At 42.2% G+C, this 27,722-nt stretch overlaps 1 protein-coding gene across 2 annotated transcripts in view; it reads right to left on the minus strand.

Moving 5' to 3' along the window:
• Positions 1–705: 705 nt before the first annotated feature.
• Positions 706–27,722, minus strand: part of LOC119971307 (nuclear receptor coactivator 5-like) — a 32,728-nt gene continuing 5,711 nt past the window's right edge. For both annotated transcript variants that reach the window (XM_038806676.1, XM_038806677.1), the window contains exons 5-12: positions 21,445–21,516; positions 20,042–20,118; positions 11,046–11,175; positions 9,528–9,727; positions 6,309–6,590; positions 5,276–5,341; positions 4,738–4,929; positions 706–1,566 (exon numbers count right to left, since the gene is read on the minus strand). In XM_038806676.1, the coding sequence (XP_038662604.1) occupies positions 1,526–1,566; positions 4,738–4,929; positions 5,276–5,341; positions 6,309–6,590; positions 9,528–9,727; positions 11,046–11,175; positions 20,042–20,118; positions 21,445–21,516 (1,060 nt within the window). In that variant the 3' untranslated portion in view covers positions 706–1,525. The remainder of the gene's footprint in view (positions 1,567–4,737; positions 4,930–5,275; positions 5,342–6,308; positions 6,591–9,527; positions 9,728–11,045; positions 11,176–20,041; positions 20,119–21,444; positions 21,517–27,722) is intronic.

Consider the following 27,722-nt stretch of genomic DNA (forward strand, 5'->3'; position numbering starts at 1 on the left):
ACGGAGGAAGGAGCTGCGCACCGAAAGCTAGTGATTCAAAACAAACCTGTTGTACTTTAACCTGGTATTGTAAGACTTCTTACCTTTCAAACTAGTCATCAACAAGTAAGAGGAGCTGGGGCAACAATTTTAGCTATCACATTATATATTAATGACTAATCATTTGAGACTAATCTCACCTGATGGAACTTGATTAATTACTTTCATGCAGTAATTCTCTTACAGAACTACAAAATAATATAGTGAAATGAAAATTTTTTCCTAGGACTTCAAAATGTGCAGTGTGTTCTGAGCTTAAATGCAGAAACTGGGAGAGCATTTAAAACATATCTAAAATTTGAGAATCAAGGCAAAAAGGGGCTGGTTTAGCTCACCGAGTTAAATCGCTGGCTTTGAAAGCAGACCAAGCAGGCCAGCAGCACGGTTCGATTCCCATACCAGCCTCCCCGGACAGGCGCCGGAATGTGGCGACTAGGGGCTTTTCACAGTAACTTCATTGAAGCCTACTTGTGACAATAAGCGATTTTCATTTTCAAATTCAAAACTTCAGTCATACTGCACGCTGAAGAGCAAATGCAAGAGAAAGGATGAACCCTACAAAAGGATCACATAATATACGTCTTTCCAGCTTAAAGCACATGAATTTGCTTCAAATCAAATTTCAAAGCATTACACTACACTAAACAATTGACAAGTTCAAACAAATGCATTACAAAGAAAAAGGGAAACCTTTATTAAGTTCAAACACCTACTTATTCTTCAGTTGTTACAGAAGACATCCCTTTACTTTAAAATACTAGCACATTGTAACACACTGAGAACTAAGGTTTCTGAAGTGATTGTGGGTTTTCTCCCTCCTCCTGCAAAATAATTAGAAACTTCATTTAACAAAGGTGTATATCAATACATTAAAGAAATTAATTACTTTAATTGGGATATACTGAACATATCGTCTCTCATCAAATCAACGCAGCACTTGTTACAATGCTCAGTACAAAAAAAAGCAGTCAAGTGAACAGGTGTAGAAATCTGGCCAAGATAATGCTGTATGATGATATTTACTCAATTTACTTCAGTTGATATATTGTTTTTGCAACCCAAGGTCCGCATGTAAGAGTAGTTTGAGTCTCCATTAAAAAGTATCACCATACAGTAAGATCTTTTAAAAAAAGTTCTCAAAACAGAATGGAGAAATTTTTAACAAGCATCTAACAAATGAAACAACCACCGCGAAAGATACATTTATCAAAGGTTTTTCCAACCCTTTCAAAACCATTCATGGCGACATTTAAAAGTTACAAAAAAATGGTCCTTATACATGACATTGGGCATACACCTTCAAAAGGAACTTGAACTTACAATGGGATCTTTCTAAAATACTACAGTTTAAAATTCAGTCTGAGACTATTCAAGGTGTTTGTGGTATTCATTCAGTGTGGTGTGGTGCTCTTCAAACAATGTTGTGGTGGATATACAAACTTCTCTCCAAAGCAGTGTGAATTCTGATATTTCAGGTGGTCGCTCCTTACTGCAGCTGGAGTCTAGCACCTAGTTTTAATGGATGACCTACAACAGAAAAAATATAATATTTACTTACTATGCAAGAATCTCCACAGTCACAAGTTCAGGCTGCATCATTTCACAATGCATTTTCAAGAGCAACGGCCTGAAGCACAGGGCAAGTTCATTCACAAAAATGAGAAGCAGGAGTAGACCATTACGGCAACACAGTGGTTAGCACAGTTGCTTCACAGCGCCAGGTTCGATTCCTGGCTTGGGTCACTGTGCGGAGTCTGCACGTTCTCCCCGTGCCTGCGTGGGTTTCCTCCCACAGTCCAAAGATGTGCAGGTTAGGTGGATTAGTCATGCTAAATTGCCCTTAGTGTCCAATAAGGTTAAGAGGGGTTATCCAAATCCCATTACACAACCATCAGCTTTATTTTCTATTCTTCCCACTGCGGGATTAATTTCATATTTTCCTATATTGTACTGCCATGTCACTCTAATCTGCCCCAGTCTATCCTTTGCAGCCGCAATGTTATACTCAAATGGACTTTTCCACCCAACTTTGTATAAACAGCAAACCTGGAGAGATCAGTCCCCTCAGCTAAGTCATCAATGCTGACTATAAATAGCTGAGACCAAAGCACTGATCCTTGCCACACCTCACGTACAGTCTACCAACTCAAATATAACCAGTTTAATTTTACTGCTTTCATAATTGGCAACTCATACAGAAAATATCAAAAGCGTTAACAAAAAGTTTTTTTGCCTCTGCAGCTTTGTTTAAGGCTATCTCGTTTTATGGATTACGTCTTTCTGTACATTTCCATACACATCCAAGAGAACGGTCTTCTCCTTCCACGCTCATATTTACCTCTATTTCATTTTAGTTTGTTTTTTAAAATCAGTTTACAGTCATATTTGTCTAGTCAGATTAGCTAACTCTCGGGGGCAGCACGGTGACATAGTGGTTAGCACAGCTGCCTCACCGTGCCAGGGACCCGTTCAATTCTGGCCTGGGGGGGGGGGGGGGGGGGGGGGGGGGGGAAGAGAGAGAGAGAAGAGAGGAGAGAGAAGAAGAGAAGAAGAGAAGAAGAGAGAGAGAGAGAGAGAGAGAGAGAGAGAGAGAGAGAGAGAGAGAGAGAGAGAGAGAGAGAGAGAGAGAGAGAGAGAGAGAGAGAGAGAGAGAAGAGACTGTGTGCAGTTTGCACATTCTTCCCATGTTTGCACGGGTTTCCTCCGGATGCTCTGGTTTCCTCCCACAGTCCAACGATGTACTGGTTTGGTGGTTTCGCTGACCTAAATTGCCCCTTATTATGCAGGTTAGATGGGATTGTGGGGATAGGTTGGGGGACGTGTGCCGAGGTAGGGTGCTCTTTCAGAGGGTTGGTGCAGATTCGATGGGCCGACTGGCCCCTTTCTGCGCTGTAGGAATTCTACATCATATCTGTATTTTCCTGCATCCTCAGCTTTGTTTAAAAAAAATAAGGATGCATTTTAATCTACGGATGCATCCTAAAATCCATTTGCTTCAGTTGTTCCTATATTTTTTCAAATGAGATCTTCTATAGAAAGAAAAATAGCTCTTGCCATTTGGCACACCAGAATTAAGAATCATGTCCAAACATTTTGGTATCTAAATTATTAGAAGAAGAAAAGTACAGCACAGGAACAGTCCCTTCGGCCCTCCAAGCCTGCGCCGACCATGCTACCCGTCTAAACTAAAATATTCTACACTTCCGGGGTCAGTATCCCTCTATTCCCATCCTATTCATGTATTTGTCAAGATGCCCCTTAAACATCACTATCGTCCCTACTTCCACCACCTCCTCCGGCAGCGAGTTCCAGTAACCCATTACCCTCTGTAAAAATCTTGACTCATACAGCTACTCTAAACCTTGGCCCTCGCATCTCAAAACCTATGCACCCTGGTAATTGACCCCTCCACCCTGGGAAAAAGACTGTTGGAGATTGGATGAAAGTTGGGAGATGGACGTCAGAACCCTGCAGAAATCCTGAAAAAATACAACTGCTGAAATTCTCCCAGGAAGTTTAAACTACCGATGGCCTGATTGCCATTGCCAGGGACCCACCGCGAATGTCTCTGACGCTGAGCTCAGTGTCAGAGACTTGGGCCAGGAGTACCTGGATACTTACCAAGGAAGTGTTATGCTGGCTAATATCTGGTCTAACTTTGAGATTAGCAGGGCAGCACAGTGGCACAGTGGGTTAGCACTGCGGCATCAAGGCACCGAGGTCCCAGGTTCGATCCCGGCTCTGGGTCTCTGTCAATGTGGAGTTTGCACATTCTCCCCGTGTTTGCATGGGTTTTGCCCCCACAACCCAAAAAAAAAGTATGCAAGCTAGGTGGATTGGCCACGCTAAATTGCCCCTTAATTGGAAAAAATGAATTGGGCACTCTAAATTTAAAAGAGAACTTCAAGATTAGCCAGCATAACTGAACTGGGCACTGTAATGGACTCCCCAAATCATCCCTCCCAACTGACTATGGACTCACTCACTGAAATACTTGAGACTTTAAACACTTGCCTGAAATATGGCAACTGCTGCTATGACAAAGGGGCATATCCTGTCTTTGTTCATATTTTCTTGTGCTTGACAGTCTTCCCTGTGGATGTCTGAGCTGACCCATTGATGCTTCAGCCAGGACCAGAAGTCCAGGTTGAAAAATCGCAAAAAGGGTTGGGTCACAGAAATCTTCATGGCTAACGCCAATGTGTGTATTGAAGCTTCCCGTAAGATCTGGGCCCATGTTAAATCTGATAGTTCTATAATATTTCTCCGCCAAAAATAAAAGATTTGCCATTTTCTGTTCCATGTCACGACGTGGCTCAAATTTAAAAAAAACAAGGAATTTCTGTAATCTTAGCAATACAGTCATGAGGCAGAAAACAGATTGTATAAACACGGGGGAAAGGTGACATTCTGCATAACAAGCCTGAAAGAACTCCATGTAGTAATAAGACATGTCATCTTTGCAGCTGTTGAAAAATTGCTGGTGTTAAGAGTAAAAATATATTTCTGAAATAGTTCAGACAGTTCTTGCACAAAGCTTTGTGGATTTTTATCCACAACATGGCAACATACCATCCTTCAAATGCAACAGTCATAACCCTGCAAAAATATGCTCAGAAAATGACATGATAAAATGTAACATTCTGAACTCATTTGGCAGAATGCTGAATATAAAATAATGGGATGGAAAATGCTAACCTGGAGCAGGCAGAAGGGCCCTGATTGGCCGATCACCCAAAAGTGGAGGTTTTTTCTGAGAAAGAGGTGCATGACCCAAAAGTGGTGGCCTGCCTGGTGTTGGAAGAAGGGGTTTAGGCTTGCTGGTGGGTTGTGCAACACTGCCTACATCATAGTAACCTTCAGTTCCAGTGGGCTGTTGAACGAGAGAAGCTGGAAAATAAAAAGTTCACACCAATATATGATTTACACGCAATTTAAATATTTTAACACAAAATTCCACTTACTGCTATTAATGTTGTTTAATTCAAATTGCTGTACTTTGCACATTAACTTGAAAATATCAGCAGAATAAACATGCAATTTTAAGCATTACACATCCAAGATTGGAATAGAAATTTTATGAAGTGAAGATCCCATAGTTATGAATGTTCTTTTAGGAAGAAGCTGGACACGTTATGAAAACTAATGGAAATGCCCCCTATACAATGCAACCAGCTCAAATTGAAATATAACCATACAAAACATTGCACTGGAATCCTGAAATATGCTCGCTTACCTTCATGTGGCCATTGATAAGCTTCAGTTCCCCCTTCCTGGAAGTTTTGCCAATTGCTGTTTGCCTCTATCAAAACACATTGATGTTAAGTTTGCAACAATCATCAAAACAAGCACATTTGAAAACATCAGCACAGAAATCAAGGCTCTAGATTGGTGATTCAAATCAAACTTCTGTACACTATAGCAGGGATGCCCAAACTGCATTCCCAATGCTACATATGGCTTGACATTTTGGTAGTTTAGACCTCAAAGCACACACAACAGAATCCCAATTGTGCTCATATTTCCCTGTTGTCTGGTTTCAATTTTGTGATTTTGGAAGTTGTGTGGGTGGACAAATCCTAAAATCAAAATACAAGATGCAATAGTCAAAGCACGTACATTTATTGGAAAATGGATTTAAACTTCATGAGTAGCTAAATGGAGTGCATGATCCTTTTAAGGAATTCAATGTCTGACATGCATTCATCAGAAAAGGAGTTACTTCTTCACCGGCAGCTGTACCACTGATCCATGCTTTGCAGAATTATCTTCTTGTGCAATGGTCATGAAGCCAGTGTTTTGCAGCAGGTAATGGGATTGAATTAGGGACTGAAGAGCAGAACCAATGTTTAGTGCCATGGAAAAAGAGCCTGCATAATGAACCCATTATTGCATTTGAGTCTCAGTGCAGAAGCAGGGCAAGAGATTGTTACTGGTAATGATCAGAAAAAACAATCTGCCAGCTCCCTTAGTGACATTGCACTGGTCAATTGTAATCTTTAAAAATTCAACCACCCCTCAATGTGTCCTACCCATATTATATTTTTGAACGTTAAATGAAAGTGTTCCTAGTCTTAGTGCTATTTTCCATAAATGGCACATATACAACAACCCTTGTTGCTCCTGTATTATGTATTTTAAATGCCATTTACAATATTTAATTGAAAATATGTTAGCAGTGGAATTACTTTCAATAGACAACGACTGAGGTAGAGTGGATTCCATTAATATGCACTCACTAGACAGACAAATACTAATTCTTAACTAACCTCCTTCAAGGTCCTCTTTTCTTTTGTTTAGGTAGTCAACCACTTTTTGAAGCTCCTCAGCATAAAGATGTTTTCCATCACCTAGCAGAAAGAGGAGATGCCGAACGCTGCTTGGCACAACATGACTTTCATCATAAGATTCACGATGAAGGTAATCATCTGCCAAATTAGCTGCTTTGTGCGCAATCTCAAGTCGTTCTTTTTCCAGATTTTCACCAAATATGCGTTGGTGTTCACGAGAAATCAGGTCCAAAGCATCTTCCAAAGGCATATTACGATGTTCTGCTCAAGATAGATAAACTTTATTTTTGATCTGATATGAAAGCTCTTCAGTGTGCCAAGTACACATTTTTTTTGTAACTTCGTAGCAAGTGTTTAGAAATAAATCAACACTGACATTTCGGTGGAAAAATAGTTGAGAGATGTGTGTGGACACAATGACGTTCTGAACATTTACACAAAAGCTAAGATTTTCATTTACATAGAGTGGTCAAGACATGGACTGCTATCCAAATTTAGCCTTCATACTCATCACAACAATCAGAGATTTTTAAAGTGTGCGCACCGGAAACCACACAACCCATGGGGTCAGAAACAAAGGGAGGGAGGAAACTTGGGGGATGTCTATGCAGGGACAGGGTTTAACCCTGTGTGTGTTGCATGCCGCATTAGAACAAAAGCATTTACTTAGATCAAGTCTCACATTTCTGTACAATCATACACAGCCCGCACACTAGCTATGTTGTATTTGATGTATCCCCAGCACAAAAAGGTTGGGTGCCTCAATTTCAAGTCTGGCACAGATGTTCGACGCAATTCAAGGTGATGAGCTAAAATTGTTAATATCTGAGAAACCTTATAAAACTAGTGAAACAATAATTAAAAATACAAGCTCTCTTATACCTACAAATTATTCTTAATGCTGACCATATAGCAGAATTTTTAAAAGTAGCTAATTGGAGAGAGTTAAAGTAATCTTATTAATCCAAACTTTGAAACATGTATAGCCCAAGGAAAGTTCAATGTTTTTAATTAGGGAAGAGGAAACAAAATTTTAAGGTCCCTCTATTAGCTGCCCAATGAACCTGAACCACCTGGATACCATGAGCACATTAATGACAGATCCTATGATTGAACAGAATAAGTACACTCATTGCTCAGGTTAAGAAAATGAAGAAGTCACTTCGGCCACAGAAACTAGATCCCAAAGACAGGTGAAAATAAACTTTCAATGCTAGCTTAATTGACAGTGATGAGCTGATTTAAACAAAAACAAAAACCTCTTTCATTGGAATGGAAACAATGTGAAGGTTTACAAAAACCAGTTCCTCGAGGAGACTAATAATCACAAACCCTGCAAGTTTGACCCAATGAAAAAAAACAATGTAACCTATTTTCTACTGACTTACGATATTGCGTGCTAAATGTGTTTTCTAGGAAAATGGTACTTTGGTCACATGTAATTGCACACATCTCAAATCTGCAAGGGATAAGGAATCTCAGATTCCTGCAGACATAAGACAGGTGATATTAACTTACTGCATTATGGTTAGACCACAGTTCATCTGTGAGCTCCAATTTTAGTCAGGTAATCAAGTACCAAACAAAGGAGCAGTAGGTAGAATAAAGGGAGGTGTTTAAATGGAGATATTGTTTAAATTAAGAAAGACTACAGAAAGCTGCAGCACAGTGGGATTGGGGGTCCTCATGCATAAATCACAAAAAGCTAACATGCAAGTTCAGCAGATCAGAGGGAAGGCAAATAGAATGCTGGCCTTTATTTAGAACATAGAAAAACTACAGCCAAAGATGTGTGGGTTAGGTGGATTGGCCATGCCAAATTGCCCGTAGTGTCCTAAAAAGTAAGGTAAGGGGGGGGTTGTTGGGTTATGGGTATAGGGTGGGTACGTGGGTTTGAGTAGGGTTATCATTGCTCGGCACAACATAGAGGGCCGAAGGGCCTGTTCTGTGCTGTACTGTTCTATGTTCTATGAACAGGCCCTTCAGGCCACGATGTTGTGCCGAACTTTTGTCCTAGATTAAGAACAAATGAATCTACACCCCATCATTCTACCGTAATCCATGTACCTATCCAATAGCCGCTTGAAGGTCCCTAATCTTTCAGACTCAACTACTTCCACAGGCAGTGCATCCCATGCCCCCACTTCTCTCTGGGGAAAGAACCTACCTCTGACATCCCCCTATATCTTCCACCATTCACCTTAAATTTATGTCCCCTTTCAAAGGGAATGAAATATAAAAATAGGAAGTCTTGCTAAAACTGTACACGGCACTAGTTGGATAGACCACACCTGCAATACTGTGAAAAGTTTTGGTCCCCCTCATTCAAAAATATACTGGCATTGGAGACAGTCCAAAGAAGGTTCACTCGGTTGATCCCTTTGGAAGTATTTTCTTATGAGGAGGTTGAATAGGTTGGACCTGTACTCAAATGAAAGGTGACCTTATTGAGACATATTGGATTTTCCACAGGCTTGACAGGCTACATGCCGAGGTTGATTTCCCTTGTGGTAGAGTCCAGGACCAGAGGGTATAACCTCAGAGTAAGGGGTCACCCATTTAAGACAGGGATGAAGAGGAAATTCTTCTCTTAGAGGGTAATAATGTGGAATTATTTACTGCAGAGGGCCGTTGAGGCTGGGTCATTAAGTCTATTCAAGACCAAGATAGACAGATCTTCAATCAGCAAGGAAATAAAGGGTTACAGGGATACGGCAGGCAAGTGGAGTTGAGGATTATCAGATCCGATCAGCCATGATCTCGTTGAATGGCGCATGATCTCACTGAATGACAGAGCAGACTCGATGGGCCAAATAGCCTGTTTCAGCTCTTACGTCTTATGGTCTAATAGTTTCACTGCAAGAAGCACCAGAGTAAAAAAAGTCATTTCACGGTGTTCAGACATTCTTCCTTAAAAAGCAGAAACCCACCAGCACATTGCTTGCCTATCAAATACTGCACATGATGCAAGAATCAGTCTCAAATAGCTTTTCCCAGTAAAAACAATTTTATCAAAACTACTTTGGAAAGAAATAACTCAATAGAGCCATATGAATATTATTGGTTGGGAATGTGATTTGGCTCAGGAACAATGGTCATTAAGTTGCATAAAGATATTCCATGGTAATGCAAGGACATCACTGAGACTCTATATGACATGAATTTTTCTGAGTATATTTACAAAAACTGAATATGTACCTTTGTGACCTGCATACAAAATAATCACCGTGCAAGAAGAGAGAGACTGATGTTCTCCACCAACAACGACACAAAATGCAGAACCTTCTTCTCGAACGTCTTTCAAAGCGGTATCAAGAGCCAACTCTAATTTAAGATACACGAGATCCACGAGAAGTCCCAGTTCTTGCACACGTCGCCCTACCAGTTTGGCATAATCCCTTAAAATTGATAGTGAATATTTTCCAGTTAGGTATTCAAACAATTTTGAAAACAGGACTTAAAAATTTCTTAATTTTACATAATGATTAATTTTTTTGGAAAAAATAATACCCAGTGTAGTGCATGACCCTAAAAGAACAGTGCATTTGCAGAAGAGGATTTTGTTTACATTTAAAATGGACAAAATTTGGTTTAAATTCTGAATGACCGTGGTCCCTTTCCCAAGTGCACAGACATCTCCCTGGTTAGACAGACATTGTGACAATGCAACATAGCACAAAATGAAGTTATCCCAGCATCAGCAACTCTTTCCCTGGCAATATTAACCCCATGAAACTAAAGATCACAAAATTGTAAGTTTTGAATATTTCAGCTCCCTTCCCCATACCAGTTTCAAATATAATGAAACCAACTGGAACATTTCCCATTTAACCACACAATCACCCACTCTCCCAAGTCCCAGTTTATAAAACCTGGTTTAGGATTACTGAAAACTGGCTATGGCTGCTTTCCCAGTCAATTGATTGACTCAGTTACTTCAGATGCAACCACTCCATTTTTTAAATCACAGCTGTCATAAACATACTCCACTTTATAAACCTAAATCTTGCTCCAAGATGTACAAGCTAATTTCGGAAATAGTTTAGAAATGACAATCGCAGAATGTTGCAATGAGATTTGTTGTTCCCTCATCGTATAACCTCCGTGAATCAAGTACACAGTAGCACAAGTGGCGTCACAGCGCCAGGGTCCCAGGTTCGATTCCCCGCTGGGTCACTGTGTGGAGTCTGCGCGTTCTCCCAGTGTCTGTGTGGGCTTCCACCAGGTGCTCCGGTTTCCTCCCACAGCCCAAAGACGCGCAGGTTACGTGGATTGGCCATACTAAATTGCCCTTAGTGTCCAGAAAGGTTAGGAGGGGTTACGGGGATATGGTGGAGGTGAGGGCTTAAGTGGGTCGGTGCATTCGATGGGCCGAATGGCCTCCTTCTGCACTATGTACACAAATATTAGCTTCAGCTAACCAATAAGACTTTTTTCTAAAGGCTACCTTTTTGATCTGTTGCAGCTAATGCACGCAGGGTAGACAGTCATGTGATTCAAAAATGACACCTCCCAGAATTAACTGAAATTCAAATTGATTTTCTTAAATGTATTCATCCAGCATGGTCAACATTACATGTTCAATTAGACGTTTTACAGACAGATTTAGTTTCTTGCCTCTACGTGCTGCTGCAAATATTTTCAGCCCATAATTCCATTATTGAAAAACTAATATGCAACAAAGAGTGCTAAAGCAATATGCCAAAGGAAATTTACCCCTGTTGCTTGCTTAGGGCTATAACTACACAGTCAGCATGTTTCTCTTTATTGTAGTCATCCTCTATCTCTCTATAGAACTGCTGATAAAGCTCATCACGGCGACCATCTTCTGGTCTGCAGCTGTCTTCTGTAAACAAGAATGAACAATTAAAATTAATCGATTTCCGAATACAACAGTTTAACTTTTGCTCCAAAGAAACGGCAGGCTTTTCATGACAACCAGACAATCCACAGTAGTTTTCAAACAAGTCTTATTTTTAAAGTTACTGCAGAAATGTGAAAAGTACTGGCTAATTTACACACAAGAAGCTCTCCAGGACATTGGGAATAGCTCTCCCATTGCTCTTGTCATTTAGCGCCACATCTAGGGCAGCACAGTGGGGCAGTGGTAGCACTGCAGTCTCTCGGCGTCGAGGTTGCAGGCTCGATCCCAGCTCTGGGTCACTCTCCGTGTGGAGTTTGCACATTCTCCCCGTGTTTGCGGGGTTTCACCCCCACAACCCAAAGACGTGCAAGGTAGGTGGATTGAACATGCTAAATTGCCCCTTAATTGGAAAAAATGAATTGGGTACTCTAAATTTAAAGAAAAAAAAATTTAATGTCACATCTGAAAGACATTGCCTCCGGCAGTGCAGCAGTCCCTCAGTACTGCAATAGTTTCAGTCTTGTTGTTGAGCTCAAGTCCTGGAATGGGACTGGAACCCACAAGCTTCTGACTCAGAGGAGAGACTGCTACTAATCGGAGTCCCATCTGACATGGTTTGGTACAAATTCTAATCAATACAATGACTCAAAAGTATGGCAACTTATCACATGGGTAATCTCATGAACGTGGTGAAGATTAGCAAACTTTTGTTGGTTAGCTGAGATTAATGTAACAGATAATGTAGTTAATGTTAAATGATTTTCCATGTGACAAATTTGGGACATACAGTAGTCCCCCATTATACCGCGCTCCGCAATACACGGTTCGCGATATACGGCGGGGGGCTTATGGACCCCAACTGTCAGCTTCCCTCTCCGGATCAAAAGTGAGCCAGCCGCTGAAATTGACACTGCCGGCTGCTCTCTCCCTCCAATCCAACTTTTAAGTTGTTAAAAATGCAGCAGTGCTTGTTTTAATTAGATCCACGATGGCGGTTTTAAATTTATTTTAAAATCTATGCATACGCTTCCCATTGTGAGTCTACGGGGGTCTGACCTCTCCCCCCGTAGACTCACAATGGGAAGCGCATGCATAGATTTTTAAAATAAATTTAAAACCCTCATCGTGGATATCCGCGGCTCGGATGCAACGCGGGTGGCTGTCTTGGACCCCAACACCCGCGTTATAAAGGGGGACTACTGTATTAAACTTCAAATAATGTCCCACAACTTCTCTCCTGTTTTTAATATTTTCATGCTTGAATGAGTGGTTTGAGAGTCTGCAGTTTATGAGCAGCTCCAAAACTATTGAAAAGTTCAAAGCAGTTGACAATCAATCTATCCATATATTAAAATATTACATATGTATATTCACACATTTGACTTCCTGTTGTCAGGTAGTTTTGTTGATAGTTTTAGTAACATTGCTGTCCGGTAATTACACATTCAGGCCACTTGGTGGCTTTCTGCCTCATCTAAACACCAATGCGCCTATATTATGTTCTGCTGGGGTTAAGTTTTTCTTTCAAGTTATTGGTTAATCATTGTGAACAATGGGCTGGCATGCACTACCACAATGACCAGTGGCCAAAGCAACTTGGCAACAGATGCCACCACTGAAAACAACATCTGGTAGATTCATGTACAGCACTGGACATAGAACCTCTTCACTTCAATCAGCAAAGGTGTCTCACATGAAGACATCCCATCTGAAATGGATTTGTTTACTGTGTGTTCATCTTTCAGAAATAAAAGGCTGGCTGGTACCTAATTGTAATTTATTTCATTTTCCTAACTTAATCGCTCAGTAACTGGGTCAATATGCTCATCGTTCCATCCACAAATTCAAATTGGGTTTTATTCCCTCCTGTTTTGAGCACTTCAACTCTTCCTGGCACTCATGAACACAACTGATGACAATCTATCTTGTGCATTTATCTGCCAGCCAAAATAAATCCTGAACTTTAATGTGCAGACAATTTTTAAAAAATAAAACTTTCCCTCAAACCCCACTGTTGTGGCCTAAAGTTGCAGACTTCAGTATGCACTGTTACCAAATATCTGAAGCAGCAGTACAAACCTGGAGCACATGGTTCTAATTATTGATAGGGTCACGTCATTGTTCTATCAAAGCAGTCTAATGTTATATGCTGTTTGAATGCTCTGTTCATCTGCCCAATAAAACTGAGAATTTTCTCCTCTCTACATGATATACTCCATAACTAAGTTACAGTACACTCACCCCACTGAAGTATTCCCTGATACACAACTCCAAAACACTGACCATTCACAAGACTCTCTCCCCAAATATGGCATTGCCCAACTGCTCATCTTATACTCCACTGAGCAGCAGATTCACAAACAGGCCATCAGCTCGTTCATCCCGCCAATCAGCAGATGTAAATGGCCGACATCCTGCTCCACATCAAATTTTTGCCCAACCAAACAGAACCCCTGCACATTCACGTCAATGTCTCAAAACCATGCTGCCAACTGAATATCATGGCCTTAACTTCACTTTCCTGCCTGTCCTCTCCACCCCAACCCAGAACTCCCTTGTAAATCAAACATCTGTGATGTCAGTAGTCTTGAATATATCTTTTTTTTTTACTCAAAAACATTTTATTGAAGCATTTCTAATTTTAACATTCTCAACAACCGAGCAGTCCGACACACACATCACAATAACAGGACCCGGTCGGTCCTTACATTTGCCACTTGCGGCTGATACAACAGCCAGACCCAGTCAACGAATCGCTGTCTGAACCCAAACCTTCCCAGGATATCCCACAGGTACTTCCACTCTACCCGATCAAAGGCCTTTTCTGCATCCATTTATCCTCGGGAACTCCCCACCCTCCTCAGCTGCCCCTGCGCCTCATTTGTGGACAGGAACCCAAATTCCATTTGCAGTCTCTGACGCTCCTACAGAAGCCCCTCATCTGGAGACTCCGCATACCTCCTGTCCACTTGTAAACGCTCGCCTACTAGCCTGTCCAACTCTGCTTGTTCAGTCTTCTCCTTATGAGCCCAAATCAAAATGAGTCCCCCCCTGATAACTGCCTTCGGTACCTCCCACACCACCCCTGCCGAGATCCCACCCGTATCATTGATCCTTATGGATCCCCGAATGGCCTCCCTCACCAGCTCACACGCCTCGTCCTCCGCTAGCAGCCCTACATCTAACCTCCATTGCAGCCGCTGGGCCTTTCATCACAATTACTGAATATTCAGTATCCGCCACCTGTAGCCATCTAAGATGGACACTGGGCTACAAAATGGAGAACTGCTAAGACTGCAGGGAAAAACAGTCATAGTGAGGACAAACAGCTTGCAGAAGACTGTTTTGCATTCTGCACGTACAGAAACCAGTTTCTAGCCAGGTGCAGAGTTTCAGCCAAAGGTGCAAATGGGAAACAGATCTGCATAGTAATGAGGTGATCCAGATCCAGACCCCGGACAATAGAAACATTTAAGTATCAATGGATACTTTTCCATAGACGCCCAGACAGAATGGCGCCAAAGCAACCAACACAAAGAGCTGTAGGGACCGCCCCACCCATCGAGGAACAACCCTAAGATTGGGGAGTTTGAAAGATATCGATTGGGAAAGACCCAATCGATACCTAGCAGGTGAAAGAACCCACCCCAAGGGGCACGGACTTCTAGGACCTACAAGAGTAGGTCCCGCACATGATTCGGTCTGTTGTTTTGCTCCGGCCCAGACCTGTTACATCGCATCCTGACTCCAGTTTCATCACCGGCCGTTGAGCCTCAGCCATCGAACTGTAAGTGCCAACACAACGATCGCTACGTGATCCAGACCTTGCTAGCCCTTGACAACTTTGCGAATCAGAAAGTTACAGACCAAGAACGGGACGAAGGCCTTGCTCCCTGACCTTGCCTGTTCCTGTCTAGATAAGTATTTAGTTGTTTAGTATTAGAAGTAAGTTAGTCTCTTTAGCATATGCATGTGTATTTATTATATTTGTTATAATAAACACCAATCGTTTGGACTTACTAATCGGTGTACTGATTTATTACTTTGAACCTGACCTTGATATACTTGTGACAGTGTCTCAATACAGCACCTGGCGACTCAGAGCATAATGACACATACAGAGCCATAGTAGTGTTAAGCACACGGCCTTTAAACGGAGGCGTGGTAATCACACTCCAGTAAAACGAGCAACACACCTCAACCAGCAGCATTTTGTCCAGCACAAAGAAATCTATCTGGGAGTAGAATGAAAACTCCTTACTCCTTGGCCTCCCAAATTTCCCTGGGTCCACCCGTCCCATGCGCTCCATAAACCCCCGTAGCTCTTTTGCCATAGCTGACACCTTTCCGATCTGGGACTCGACCGGGACAATCTCGGATCCAGGACTGTGTTAAAGTCTCCCCCCATAATCAGTCGATGAGAATCCAGGTCCGGAATCTTCCCTAGCACCTCCTAACTAACTCGACATCATCCCAGTTTGGGGCATAGATATTCACGAATACCATGGCCATTCCCTCCAGCTTTCCACTAACCATGAATCTACCCCCCCGGGTCACCTCTACCATCCCCACCTAGAGTGCCACCCTTTTAATTGACCAGGATTGCCACCCCCCTTGTTTTAGAGTCCAATCCCGAATGGAACACCTGCCCGACCGATCCCTTCCTCAACCTAACCCGCTCCCCCACCTTCAGGTGTGTATCCTGCGACATGGCCACGTCCGCCTTCAGTTGCCTCAAGTGTGCGAACACATGGGCCCTTTTCACCGGCCCATTTAGCCCGCAAACGTCCCATGTGACCAGCCTAGTCGGGAGGCTCCCCCCTCCCCTGCCGGTCAGCCATAACCTCTCCTAGGCCAGTCCTTGGCCCATGTCCTGCACCTCACCTGGCCTGCCCCCAGGCAGCTACCGCCATCAACTCTCCTCCTCCACCACCAACTTAAAAAAGTCCCCTCTCCATCAGCAATCTAACCCCTCCCCCCACATTGGTATTCAGGTCACCCTCCACTCTGCTTCCGTGAACGAGCCCTCCCACTCCCAGCAAGCCTGGCAGCCCCCACCCTGGCACCCAGCATCTTACTGGTTCCCCTCCCCCCTGCTCTTAGTGCAAACAATCAAAACAATGGCAGGAGGCAAAAACAAACAAGTAGTTCCTCCCAAGGTCAGAGTAAAAAGGCCCACTCCTCCACTAGCTGTTAACCGAATCTCAAACAGAACCGAAAGAAAAATGGAAATATATATACAGAACAGGCCTGTTCTGTGCTGTACTGTTCTATGTTCTATGTAACCTCCAAAGTCAGTCCGAACATCACAAGTCAGAAGTTAAAAGTTTTACAAAAAATGGCTCAGTTCCCCACAGTAAAGGTCTTCCTTCTCTCATCAGTTTATCATCTTTCATAAAGTCCACTGCGTCCGCCGCCAAGCCAAAGTAGTTCCCGACTCTCATAGGTCGCCCACAGGCGGGCCAGGTACATCAATCCAAACTTTATTCCCTTTTCATACAGGGCTGACTCCACCTTGTTAAAGCTCGCCCTCTTTGCGAGTTCTGCTCCCAAGTCCTGGTACACTCGGATCTCAGCATCCTCCCACGTACAATCGCCTCATCTGCCTGGTCCACCTCACAATGCGTTTCTTGTCCAGGAACCGATGCTATCGTACTACCATTGCCCTCGGGGGCTCACCCCCCTGGGGCTTATGCACAAGTGCCCCATGGGCACGGTCCACCTTCATCAGCTTGTCAAAACACACCTTCTCCAACATCTTGCCCACATACGCACCAGCATCCGATCCTTCTTTTCCCTCCAGCAGATCCACGATCCGGATGTTCTGCCTCCGAGAACGGTTCTCCAGGTCATCCACTTTCTCCAGCAGTCACTTCTACTGGTCTTGCAGTATCCCTACCACTGCTGCCATCGAGGTGGACTGCTCCACATGCTCCCCGCCAGCTCCTCCAGCCTCTGGATCGCCTGTCCCTGGGTCGTCAGTCTCACTTCCACCCCGATCGAGTCCACCACCCGGGCCGAGTCCTCCGCACACTCATTACGTTGTTGAGTGAACTTCTCATTTAGGAAGCTCACCAACTGGTCCGTCGACCACTGAGGGCCTTGATCCTGTGCATCTGCCATTTCCACACAATGTCTGGTCCTCACTCGCCACCAACTTCTGAATCCTCCTTTTCCAAATCCTCCTTTTCTGATCTTTTCTGGACCACAGCTCCATAAACTCGGGGTCCCCTCCTCTTCTCGCTTCGACACCTTTACTTTACAAAATTCCTGCAATAATCCAACGTAAAAAGCCACAGAAAGACTACCATGAGCGGGAGCTCACAAATGAGCGACCTTTCACTCCATGGCCGCCACCAGAAGAGCGTCTTGAATATATTCAATGACCAGCCTCCATTACTCTGTACGACACAACGATCCAGCTCTCTTAAATGGGACATCTCATAGAAACAGTGTCCCCTAGCTCTAGATTTCCACACAAAGGGAATAGCACTTCCATTACCTAGCATCTCTGCTCTCAACCTGAAACGGCCACTTTCTTCTCACACACCCCAACAAATTTTTGCTCCTTTGTCCAAAAGTCATCCTCAATGCAGATTTGTCATGTCCTACAAATCAGAATTTTATAAAGACATGCCTGAAGAGCAGATGGGGATGTCTGCGGGTATAATTTACAAGGACTCCCAAAAGGCACTTGATAATGTCCCTCAGAAGAAACTGTTAAAGTCAAAGCTGATGGAACTGAAGGCAATTACTGAACTATTTATGAAAATGGCTGAGCAGGAGACAAGATAAGGGTAATGAGCAGGTACAATTGGCAGGATATGACTCCATGAGTCCTGCAAGGCTGTGTTGTGGCCTCACTATTCGCTGTATTTATTAACAGCTTGGGTGAGAGAAAGCCACATATGCAAGTTTACAGATGGCACAAAGGTGGGCTGTATTGTAAGCACTAATGGTGGAAGCAAAAGATATAAGAGTAAAAGAGCAAATCAGTGGCAAACAAATTACTGTTTAGGCAAATGTGAATTCAGCCACTTTAGAAAGGTTAGATAGAACTGGGCAATTAATAATTAGGCAAAATAACCACAGCGTCCAAAAGAAATCTTATGATCCAGGTGCACAGAAAATTAAAATGTCATGAGGTGGTATATAAAATTATCCAAAAGCCAATAGAACCCTGGCCTTTACCTCTAGAGGAATAGGATTCGAGGAAGCATCATAGAAAGGTTGCATAGCACAGGCAACAGCCATTTGACCCAGTGTGTCTGCGCTGGCTCTCGGCAAGAGCAACTATCCCAATTTGTAGCCCTGCAATTTATTTTCTCTCGCTGGAGAGCGATCCTGGTAGAGTTTATGCAGCTACACAAAACCCTAAACCACACCTGGAATACTGCGAGCAGTTCTGGGCATCAGACCCAAGGATATTCTGGCTTCCAAGGGAGCACAGAATAAATTTACCAGACTCCAAGAGATAGATTCGAAGGAAAGTTTACATTTCTATGGGGTTACCTTGTTCAAGTTTAAGATATCATGGGGAACAAATAGGGCAAGTAGAAACTAGGTTTTCTAGATGAGAAGTCTAGGGAGCATAGACTAATAATTAGTCTTTAAGTGTATTATGAAATAATTCTGTCACAAATTATAAATGTTCAGAAGTTTCTTTCAAGTGGCAATTTATGCTAGGTCAATTGTTCATTTTAAATCTGGGCTTGATAAGGAATATGGGGCTGGAGAGTATATGGAGTTAAGATCATAAATGAGCAATGATCTGACTGAATGGTCGAAAAGCTGGAGAAGCTAAATGGTCAACACCTGTTCCTTTGTGGCAAAACCCACTCGAGAAAAAATTATCTTGCAGACAATTCCACCATGCATTATGACCTGATAATTCTAGATGTAGCCCCTGCATAAGTTATCATGGCTGTGACTCTTTAACAACCATTTCAAAGCATGGGACTGGGGACAGAAGACGAGAACAATCAAGGGCCATGGAAAAGGAGCACACACAGGGAGGGGAAGAAGTCCATAGTGAGGGGTGAGGAAAAGTTTGGGGAGGGGGGGTGGAGAAACAACTGGAGGGGGTGCAGAGAGGAGAAATATTCATGACTGCCCCCGCCTCCTCTTTGAGCTACCCCATTCAATTCTTCTGATCCTCCTTCTACCTCCAACGACCCTCATTTCACCATACAATTAGCTGGTAATAAATATGGTGCACAGAGCAAAATGCATCAAAATCTTTCCTTTGCATGTAACACCCATAATCATCTCCAATTAATTCTTACATCTATATTTATGATGGAAATTGCCAATACAAACTTGCCACCCGCCAATTTCCAAACTGATGCGCGCATTCCATTGAGCTAAACATGTCTAGAATCATCCACACAGTGGCAGATTACCCAAATGTTAAATGAGAACTATGTGCATCAGTGTACCCGGATCCAACTACCTTCCAACCTCGAGCCCTAATTTGTCTGACAGTTGCAACTGTTTCTGACTTTTGTGCATAAGATCAGAAAAATCATCAAGTTTTCAAAAATCTGTTATAGAGATCAATACTGAAGGCCCAAATAAAACACACGCCAGAACCAAACCTCAAATAAATGCCAAAATTAGGACAAATGCTCCTAAAATTACATGCACTCATTTGCAGTATTTTAGCTAACTGGCAAAATCCTTATGTGAATTTGCACAAGACTCAATTCTATTGTTGCTTATAAATAATCATTTGTCTGGAAGTAAAACTGGCTCAGCAAGCAGGTTTCAACAGCAGCAGTCATACAAGTTTTCTATAGTGATTTTTTGGTACACCACAAACAAGTAGATGCATAGCTATCAGTCATACCGCTCCAGGTATAGTTGTAATCCTCTGTATTGTAAGGCTCAGTATAACCACCATAATATTCCAACACTTCCTGAGTCCTGAAAAGGGAGAAAAAAGCCTGTTAAGCTTTAGATGCCTAATTTACATCTACTTACACAATTACCTTGCTTACTTTAATGTTGCTGAAAAAGGAGACATGGTATTGAAACATTGTCTTGCAAACCAGCAATACTCAAATTCTCTGATCAAACAACTAGTTATTTACTTTGCTTTCTTTCATTGAAAATGATAGTCAACCATTTACAAAACAAAAAAAGCGATTTAGGAAGAGCCCTCTGAAATATTAAGATAGTTCTCCACTGCAAGCTTCAAAACAACCACTTGTGAAAATCCATTTAATTCAGGATTATATACTCACCATTCAGATGAAGCCGAAAACTGAAGGTGATCAAAAATCTCTTTCCGGTGGGGTTTGGGGTAGAAACGTTATGCAGGATAAATACACAGACCTAGATTTTGTGGACAGTGTGAGCAACTTTTGCACCGTAACTTGCAGAAACTGGGAATTTATTCCAGTAGTGCAGTCAAAATAGGATCTGGAACTTGCATGTATAAGGCAAACAACTATGCAACTCCTTATCCAGGCTGAGGAAGTCTTCATGAGCACAGTGTAAACCAAGAATGACAAATTATGGTATTTAATCAATGCCAAACCGTAAATGAAATAAAGTGGGAAAGATGGGATTAATAGAAATTAGAGACACAAAAACTGATCAACTTGTTTTATGGTTTTCGTCCAAACAACTCCATCCAGGTGTCCATTCCATGTGTTAATCATGCTATGAACTATTTCCTAATTAGTCCTAAATTTGACTTCAATTAATTTGAATATGACCATGGCCCAAAATGTGTGATGGCCAGAATTGAGACACCCCAAAACACAAGTAAAAATCCCAAACCCTACATCATAAAAGTAAAGATTACGATCTTTAAACCGATGGCCCCAATGACAAATTATTCCTGAACCTACAGGTTACTGTGAAGTGGATTGGATTGTATGAGGACTTTTTGACTTGACCTGGTTTGAGTATTTTGACAGACGGAACGGGATCCAAAGCTCCCAAGTGAAATAAGTTTGGGCTGTTTTCTACAGATATTTATGGGTAAGTATGGCGTAAGCTAAACAGACCAGAAATCAATAAAAGGGTCAAATTAATTTGCCTCCTCAGCTCAGCAATTGGTGCAATGTCTCCTGGATGTTAGCTGGGGCAGAGAACAATTAATGTAAGGAATACTCAATGCTGACAGTAGTGTCAAAATAGAAAATGCTTCATGTTGACATTTAGAAATACAAAAATCATCCTTGAAAGAATTCTAATTAATGCAAGTACTGGTATCAGCAAAAATACATATTTATCAGTCACCTGTAAGAATCAACTCTTTCAGCTCCCAAAGGTGATCGGTCTCGCTCCAGATCTTGCCGGGTCGAGAGGATACTGTTAAAATCAGAAAAATAAAAGTTGGTCAACTTTTTCATTTGAAATAAATTTTTAAAAGATCAATACTACTACAAGGATCCTTTCTGTTTATTCCTTTATTGCCACTTTTATTTGTGCCATTATGTTTTTGATCCATGGATGCTTTATGGACCAGTTTCTTTAATATAACTTTTAATTCAAGCAGAAGGAAGCAGTGGCCCTTGCCTTTATTTCAAACAGAGGAATCCAGAAGGCTGTGATATTTCAGGATGGTGATTGCAGACTGGCCAACACCAGTGATAACCCTATTTGATTGATTTGGTTGGGGGCCGATGAATTGGCCCAAAAAGCTGTGCTCTGCCCAGTAACAGGTGGCTAATAACCCTGGTCCCACTGGAATGTTTTCAGAGTCACAAGGTTCCTTTTTGGTTTCACTTTTGACTCCGCAGCCTCGATAAGGAGGGTTCCAACCAAGTCCCTACAAACAGATGTAGGAGCAGAAGTGGTATCAGCAGCAGAAGTAACCAATTCAGTCCTTCGAGCCACCATTCAATCTGATCATGTCTAATCTCTTCCTGGTCTCAAAACCACCTCCTTTGTCTGTTCCTCATATACCTTTAAGCCATTTTTAAAATCAGAAATATATATATCTCCTTCTTGAAACCCTTTAATGATTCAAACATCACCACACTAGAGGGCAGCACATTCCACAATTTCACCACCCTCCGTGTAGTTCCTCCTCATGTCAGTTCTAAATCTATCGCCCCCAACCAATATCTGTGACCTCACGTTCTAGACTGCCCCACAAGTAGGAACATTTGGTCTACATTTACTTTATCAATCCCACTTTGTACTTACACCTCGATCAGATTCCCTCATCCTTCTAAACTCTAGCAAGTATACATGCAAACTGTTCAATCTCTCATACGTCAACCTTTTCATCCCCGTAATCAATCTGTTGAACCTCCTCTGAACTACATCCAATGCCACCACATCCGTCCTCAAATAAGGAGACCCAATCTGGACACAATACTCGTGGTCTCACCAACACTATTGCAACACTTCTCTATTTTTATAAACTCCAGTCCTTCTGCAATAAACACCAAAATTTCCTTTGTGGCACGGTAGCACAGTGGTTAGCACGGTTGCTTCACAGCACTAGTGTCCCAGGTTCGATTCCCGGCTTGGGTCACTATCTATGAGGAGTCTGCACTGTCTCCCCATGTCTGCGTGGGTTTCCTCCCACAGGCTGTGAAAGACTTAGGTAATTTGGACATTCTGAATTCCCCCAAACAAGTGCCGGAGTGTGTCGACGAGGGGATTTTCACAGCAACTTTATTGCAGTGTTAATGCAAGCCTACTTGCGACAATAAAGATAATTACTACATGCTGCATCTACACATCGACTTTCTGCGATTCATGAACAAAGACACCCAGATCCTGCTGCCCAGCTGCATTTTGAATTTGCTTTTCATTTAGCTAATTTCAGCAAAAAAATGGATAAACTCACATCCAATGTTGGTCCATTCTCCTAGCCTATCTATGTCTGTCTGTGAACTCTATTGCCTCTTCACTACCTATTTTACTATCATCTGCAAATGTTGCTATGTTACACTCTATCCCTGCTCGCAGATCATTTATATAGACTGTAAACAGTTGAGGTCCAAGTATTGACATCTACAGCACCCTGCTGATTACAGTTCGCCAGACAGAGAAGGACCCATTTATCCCACCCCTCTGCTTTCGGTCAGTCAGCCAAGCCTTAATCCAATCTAGTAGTCTACACCCAATCCCCTGTGATTTCCCCTGGAGTCTTTTATGTGGCACCTTGTCAATCGCCTTCTGGCAGTCTAGACACATCACATCCACAGGTTCCCTATTATCCTCCTGCTGGTTACACCCTTCAAGAACTCGAGCAAGAATGACTTACCCTTCATAAAACCATGCTGCCAATGGCGGTGGATTAAGCTTCGTCTTTCTAAATGTTCAGTCATCTCCTTAATGATGATTCCAGCTTCTTCCCCACCACAGACGTCAAGCTAACCGGTCTATAGTTTCCTACTTTTTGCCTCTCTACCGATTTGAATTGGGGAGTCACATTAGCACACTCCCAATCCACCAGGACCTTTCCAGAATACAGGGAATTTCTAAATATCATAACAAATGCATTCATCATTTCAACTTCCACCTCCTTTAATACCCTAGGGCGTAGGCCAACAGGTCCCAGAGACTTATCAGCATTTAATTCCATTAGTTTATTCAATGCTTCCCCCTAGTAATGGGTATTGCACCAAGTTCCTCTGCATTAACTTGTTTTTGAAAAACTTTCATTATCCTCTGCCGCGAAGACAGAGGTAAAATATTGGTTCAGTGTCTCCGCCATCTGTGTTCCCCAATATTACCTCACCAGCACCATCCTCCAAAAGAGCCATAATTTACCGTAGCTTTTCTCTTCCTTTGTATACTTAAACACTGATACCAAAAGCTTCTATAGGATTTCTGCTAATTTCCTTTCATAGTCCATCTTAGCTCTTGATTTTATTTTTAGTAGCCTTTTGTTGAACCTTAAAGTTCTCCCAATCCTCCAGCTTACCACGAGTTTTTGAAGTATGGCATATGCCCTACTTTTTGCCTTTATGTTCTCTCGGATTTCCTTTTTCTCCGTTACAGTTCCTCTTCCTTTCAGAAACATACTTTAATTTAGAGGTATTTAATATCTCCCTAAACATCTGACATTGTTCCTCAACTGCCCTACCCTCAATTATTAATGCCCAGTCTACTTGGGCCAACTCTTTCCTCAGGCCTGCATAATTACCTCTTCCTAAATCCAAAACTCTAGTATGGCACTCTTCTCACTAAATCAGAATTAGGTTTCTCCATCCGAGGATCCTTAACGACAAGACTATCACCAATTCTTTGTTATATACCTAAATCTAAAATAGCCTGCTCCCTGGTTGACTCCACAACATATTGCCCAATATCCAGCTAAACTCTTTTCAGAATGCCACTGTGAAAGCCAACACTCTCTCAAGCAAGTCTGGGTGTCATTCCTTTGAGACTGAAGAGACGAAGTCAAACAACGAGCTAAAAGCAAGATTTGATGTGAAATAAAGTGTTGATATAGATATGGGCCTGAATGCGAACTTCGAGCTGAAGGCCCAGTTAGATAAAAAAAAGTGTCTCTCCAGAAAGCCTGTTGCCTCCAACTGCTATAATAAATGAATGACTCTGCAAGGAAGACCACTGCCTGCTGTAAACCAAAGACTTTAATTTGCAAGCATGCTGCAAGGAAAGCGTGAGAAAGAACCACTATTGGAAGAAAAAACCTTTTGACCTTCATCCTTATTTCCACCCAACCCCACCTGCGTTTGGCTGCCTTGTGTGTGTGGGTAGAGGGTGGGACAGTTAAAGGAGGTAGCAGGTTAGCTCGTCATTATCCAGTTGCATTTACTGCCTATTTCAGAATTATTCTTGTTACAAATAAACTAATTACATTTCTATTTACAAACCAAGTGACTGTAATTATAGAGCAGCCAAATGCCAAAGGTTTCGGGAATTTTTATAATAATTACTGGTTCATTCACTGTCGCAACATTATTTGGAGACTTGGGTCTGGAATCTTGGGTGCGATAGATGGCACATTTGAGTTACAATGCAAATTAAAAAGAGACATCAGGTTTGTCTTAATATAACATGGTTGACTCTGGAAGCTGCTCAGTTTTCCTGGGTTGGAAGACTTATCTTGGGTTTATTTCAAAGAGCTTTGAAAAGACAAACTCGACGAATTAGAATAGAGATACCAGCTGGAGCGAAGGTGGAGATAATTGAAGCGATTGCTCAACATTTAAATTTGAAAGTGAAAGAAATGCAAGCAACAGCCTGGCTCGGGGCAACACCCAGTAGAATTTGCAAAAGTCCAGTTACAAATGGAACAATTAGAAATGTGGCAAAAATAAATGTAGCTGAGGCATAAGGAAAAAAAGAGAGTAGGAAATGGAGATGTAGTTGAGGAAGTTGGAACTAGCGCGTGTTCCGGATGAAGTCACCAGAAATTAGTGGGAAGCTGCTAGAAAGTAGAGGGGAGCTTAATCCAAGAATGGAGCCCAGTGGTCTGTGGAAGGAAACCAGAGCACCCAGAGGAAACCCACACAGGCACGGGGAGAAAGTGCAAACTCCATACAGTCACCCAAGGTGGGAATTGAACCTGGGATCCTGGAGCTGTGCGGCAGCAGTGCTAACCACTGCACCACCGTGCTAGCCCATGAAGTGTGATTTTGTCAGGTCCAGGAATTGTTGGAGTGATTAAGGAATTCCCAGTGGGCGATGTAGCTTACTTTTGGGAAATAATGTGACAGGAGTGAACGTTGTAGCTTCACCCATGATTAGAGTCTGAGGGACGTACTGCAGATAGCACGAGATGCCAATTGTAGGGCATGTGGGAGTTAGGAAAATTCATGGGGCAGTAAATAACTCAAAGAATGAAGAAATGTTGAAAGACATTTATCACATATCATCAAGTGACAGTGGTAGTGAACCAGAGTCTGAGAATTTATGGACTGGAGGAGAGATCAAATTTAATTGTAATGTGTGTTGAAGAGTCAGGCGAGTTTTAAATTTGATCTCTGATCGGATTGTGAAGTAATGATCAAGAGCTGTTACCTAACAGACCTGTTACTACCCACACTTGAACAAATAGCAAGTAAGTCTTCCAAAGCCAACAACGGCAAAAGCAAATCAAAGTGACTTGGATTTTTCTAAAAGTTCTTGCAGTAAACCCATTGCCATTAATTTCAGATGCAAAGGTTTCCAAGAGCATGCCTGCTTAGAGGCAAATATACATGATAAGCATGGCATCTGTTACATGGACGAGGGCAGCAAGGGCTGTGAAGTGATACCCAGGTTAACCCACATCCTTTTAAAAGGTCCACAGTGCCTCAAGGTAATGTAAGCCAATAGCAAAAGATGAATGAATCAGTAAACAATTCTTTTTTTAAATTGAGGGGAAGGTGGCTGGAAAACCATGTAGCGGTTCTGCCACCGCATCTGTTCACAACAACCAGAAAGTTCATGGCGCCAATAACGTATAATCCTCCGATTCTGAAAATAAAAAAGGAACAGCTGAAATCTTTAAGTACAAATTGTTTCAGTCCGCATTACCAAATAGAGATAAGGGCTGTGATTACAAAAATGCTGACAAGGTTGTAAAAGTTGTCACACAAAGAATGGTGCATATAAAGTCAACCAACTCTGAAAGGATAGAGATCTCAGCAGTGTTTGTTGCCCAAAGTAGCCATGTGAAGGACAAGAGAGAATGTAAAGCTGGGAGGAGGGGGGGGGGGGAAGAGAAAAATCAAAGAATGCTTCTTGATTAACCATGAAGTAAATGTTTCCCTCAGCATTGACCATGCTGGTCGGTTGACTGTAGAAGATCCTCTCAATTTGGTTAGAAGTTAATTGGATTGAAAGATTGCAATACATGAGAGACAGGAGACAAATATGATAAAAGACACTGGAAGAGTATGAAATTCATTGTAAAGAAACACTAGGGGGCACTCTGTTAGCTACTCCTGGTGTGTAAGCAAGAAATTCTGAAGCACTAAAGCCACATCCATTTCAACTAATACCAGAGACTGGTTCAGTTAGAGACTGAAACACAATGCAGGCTGGACATGCTGCAGAAACAAGCAAAGTGCTGCGATCTGCTGAACGCCAAATAGAGTTTGGGAGGTTGGCGATGCCGTTGGGAGGACAAACCGGTGCTGGCTGCTCCAGACCAGAATCGACTTGTTTAGAGAGACGTTTAAGACCTGGAATGCAAGATTATTTTGCTGGAGTTTATTACTACAATAGTTCAATGTTAAAATTGTACACGTTCCTGGGGATTGATATGCGTTTGTGATTTATGTCTTGCATACCCCAAAATGAAATGTGTGTGCCCTGAAGTTTCATTCTTTGGCTGGGGGGAGCATTCCTGCTTTATTCCCTTTACATTTTCAAACCATGGACCTATCTCTTTAAGGCAGCCTGCATCTTTTCTTTAATTCAAGCAGAAGGAAGCAGTGGTCCTTGCTTTAAATTCAAACAGAAGGTGTTGTTTTAGGCTTGCGATTGCAGACTGGTCAACATTAGTGATAACATTTGGCTGGTGGCCAATGAATTGGTCCAAAAGGCCGTGCACTGTCCAGTAACAGGTGGTGATTGAATTTGATCCCACTGGAATGTTT

The sequence above is a fragment of the Scyliorhinus canicula genome, chromosome 9 (genome assembly GCF_902713615.1).
Source record: "Scyliorhinus canicula chromosome 9, sScyCan1.1, whole genome shotgun sequence".
NCBI classification, from domain to species: Eukaryota; Metazoa; Chordata; class Chondrichthyes; order Carcharhiniformes; family Scyliorhinidae; genus Scyliorhinus; species Scyliorhinus canicula.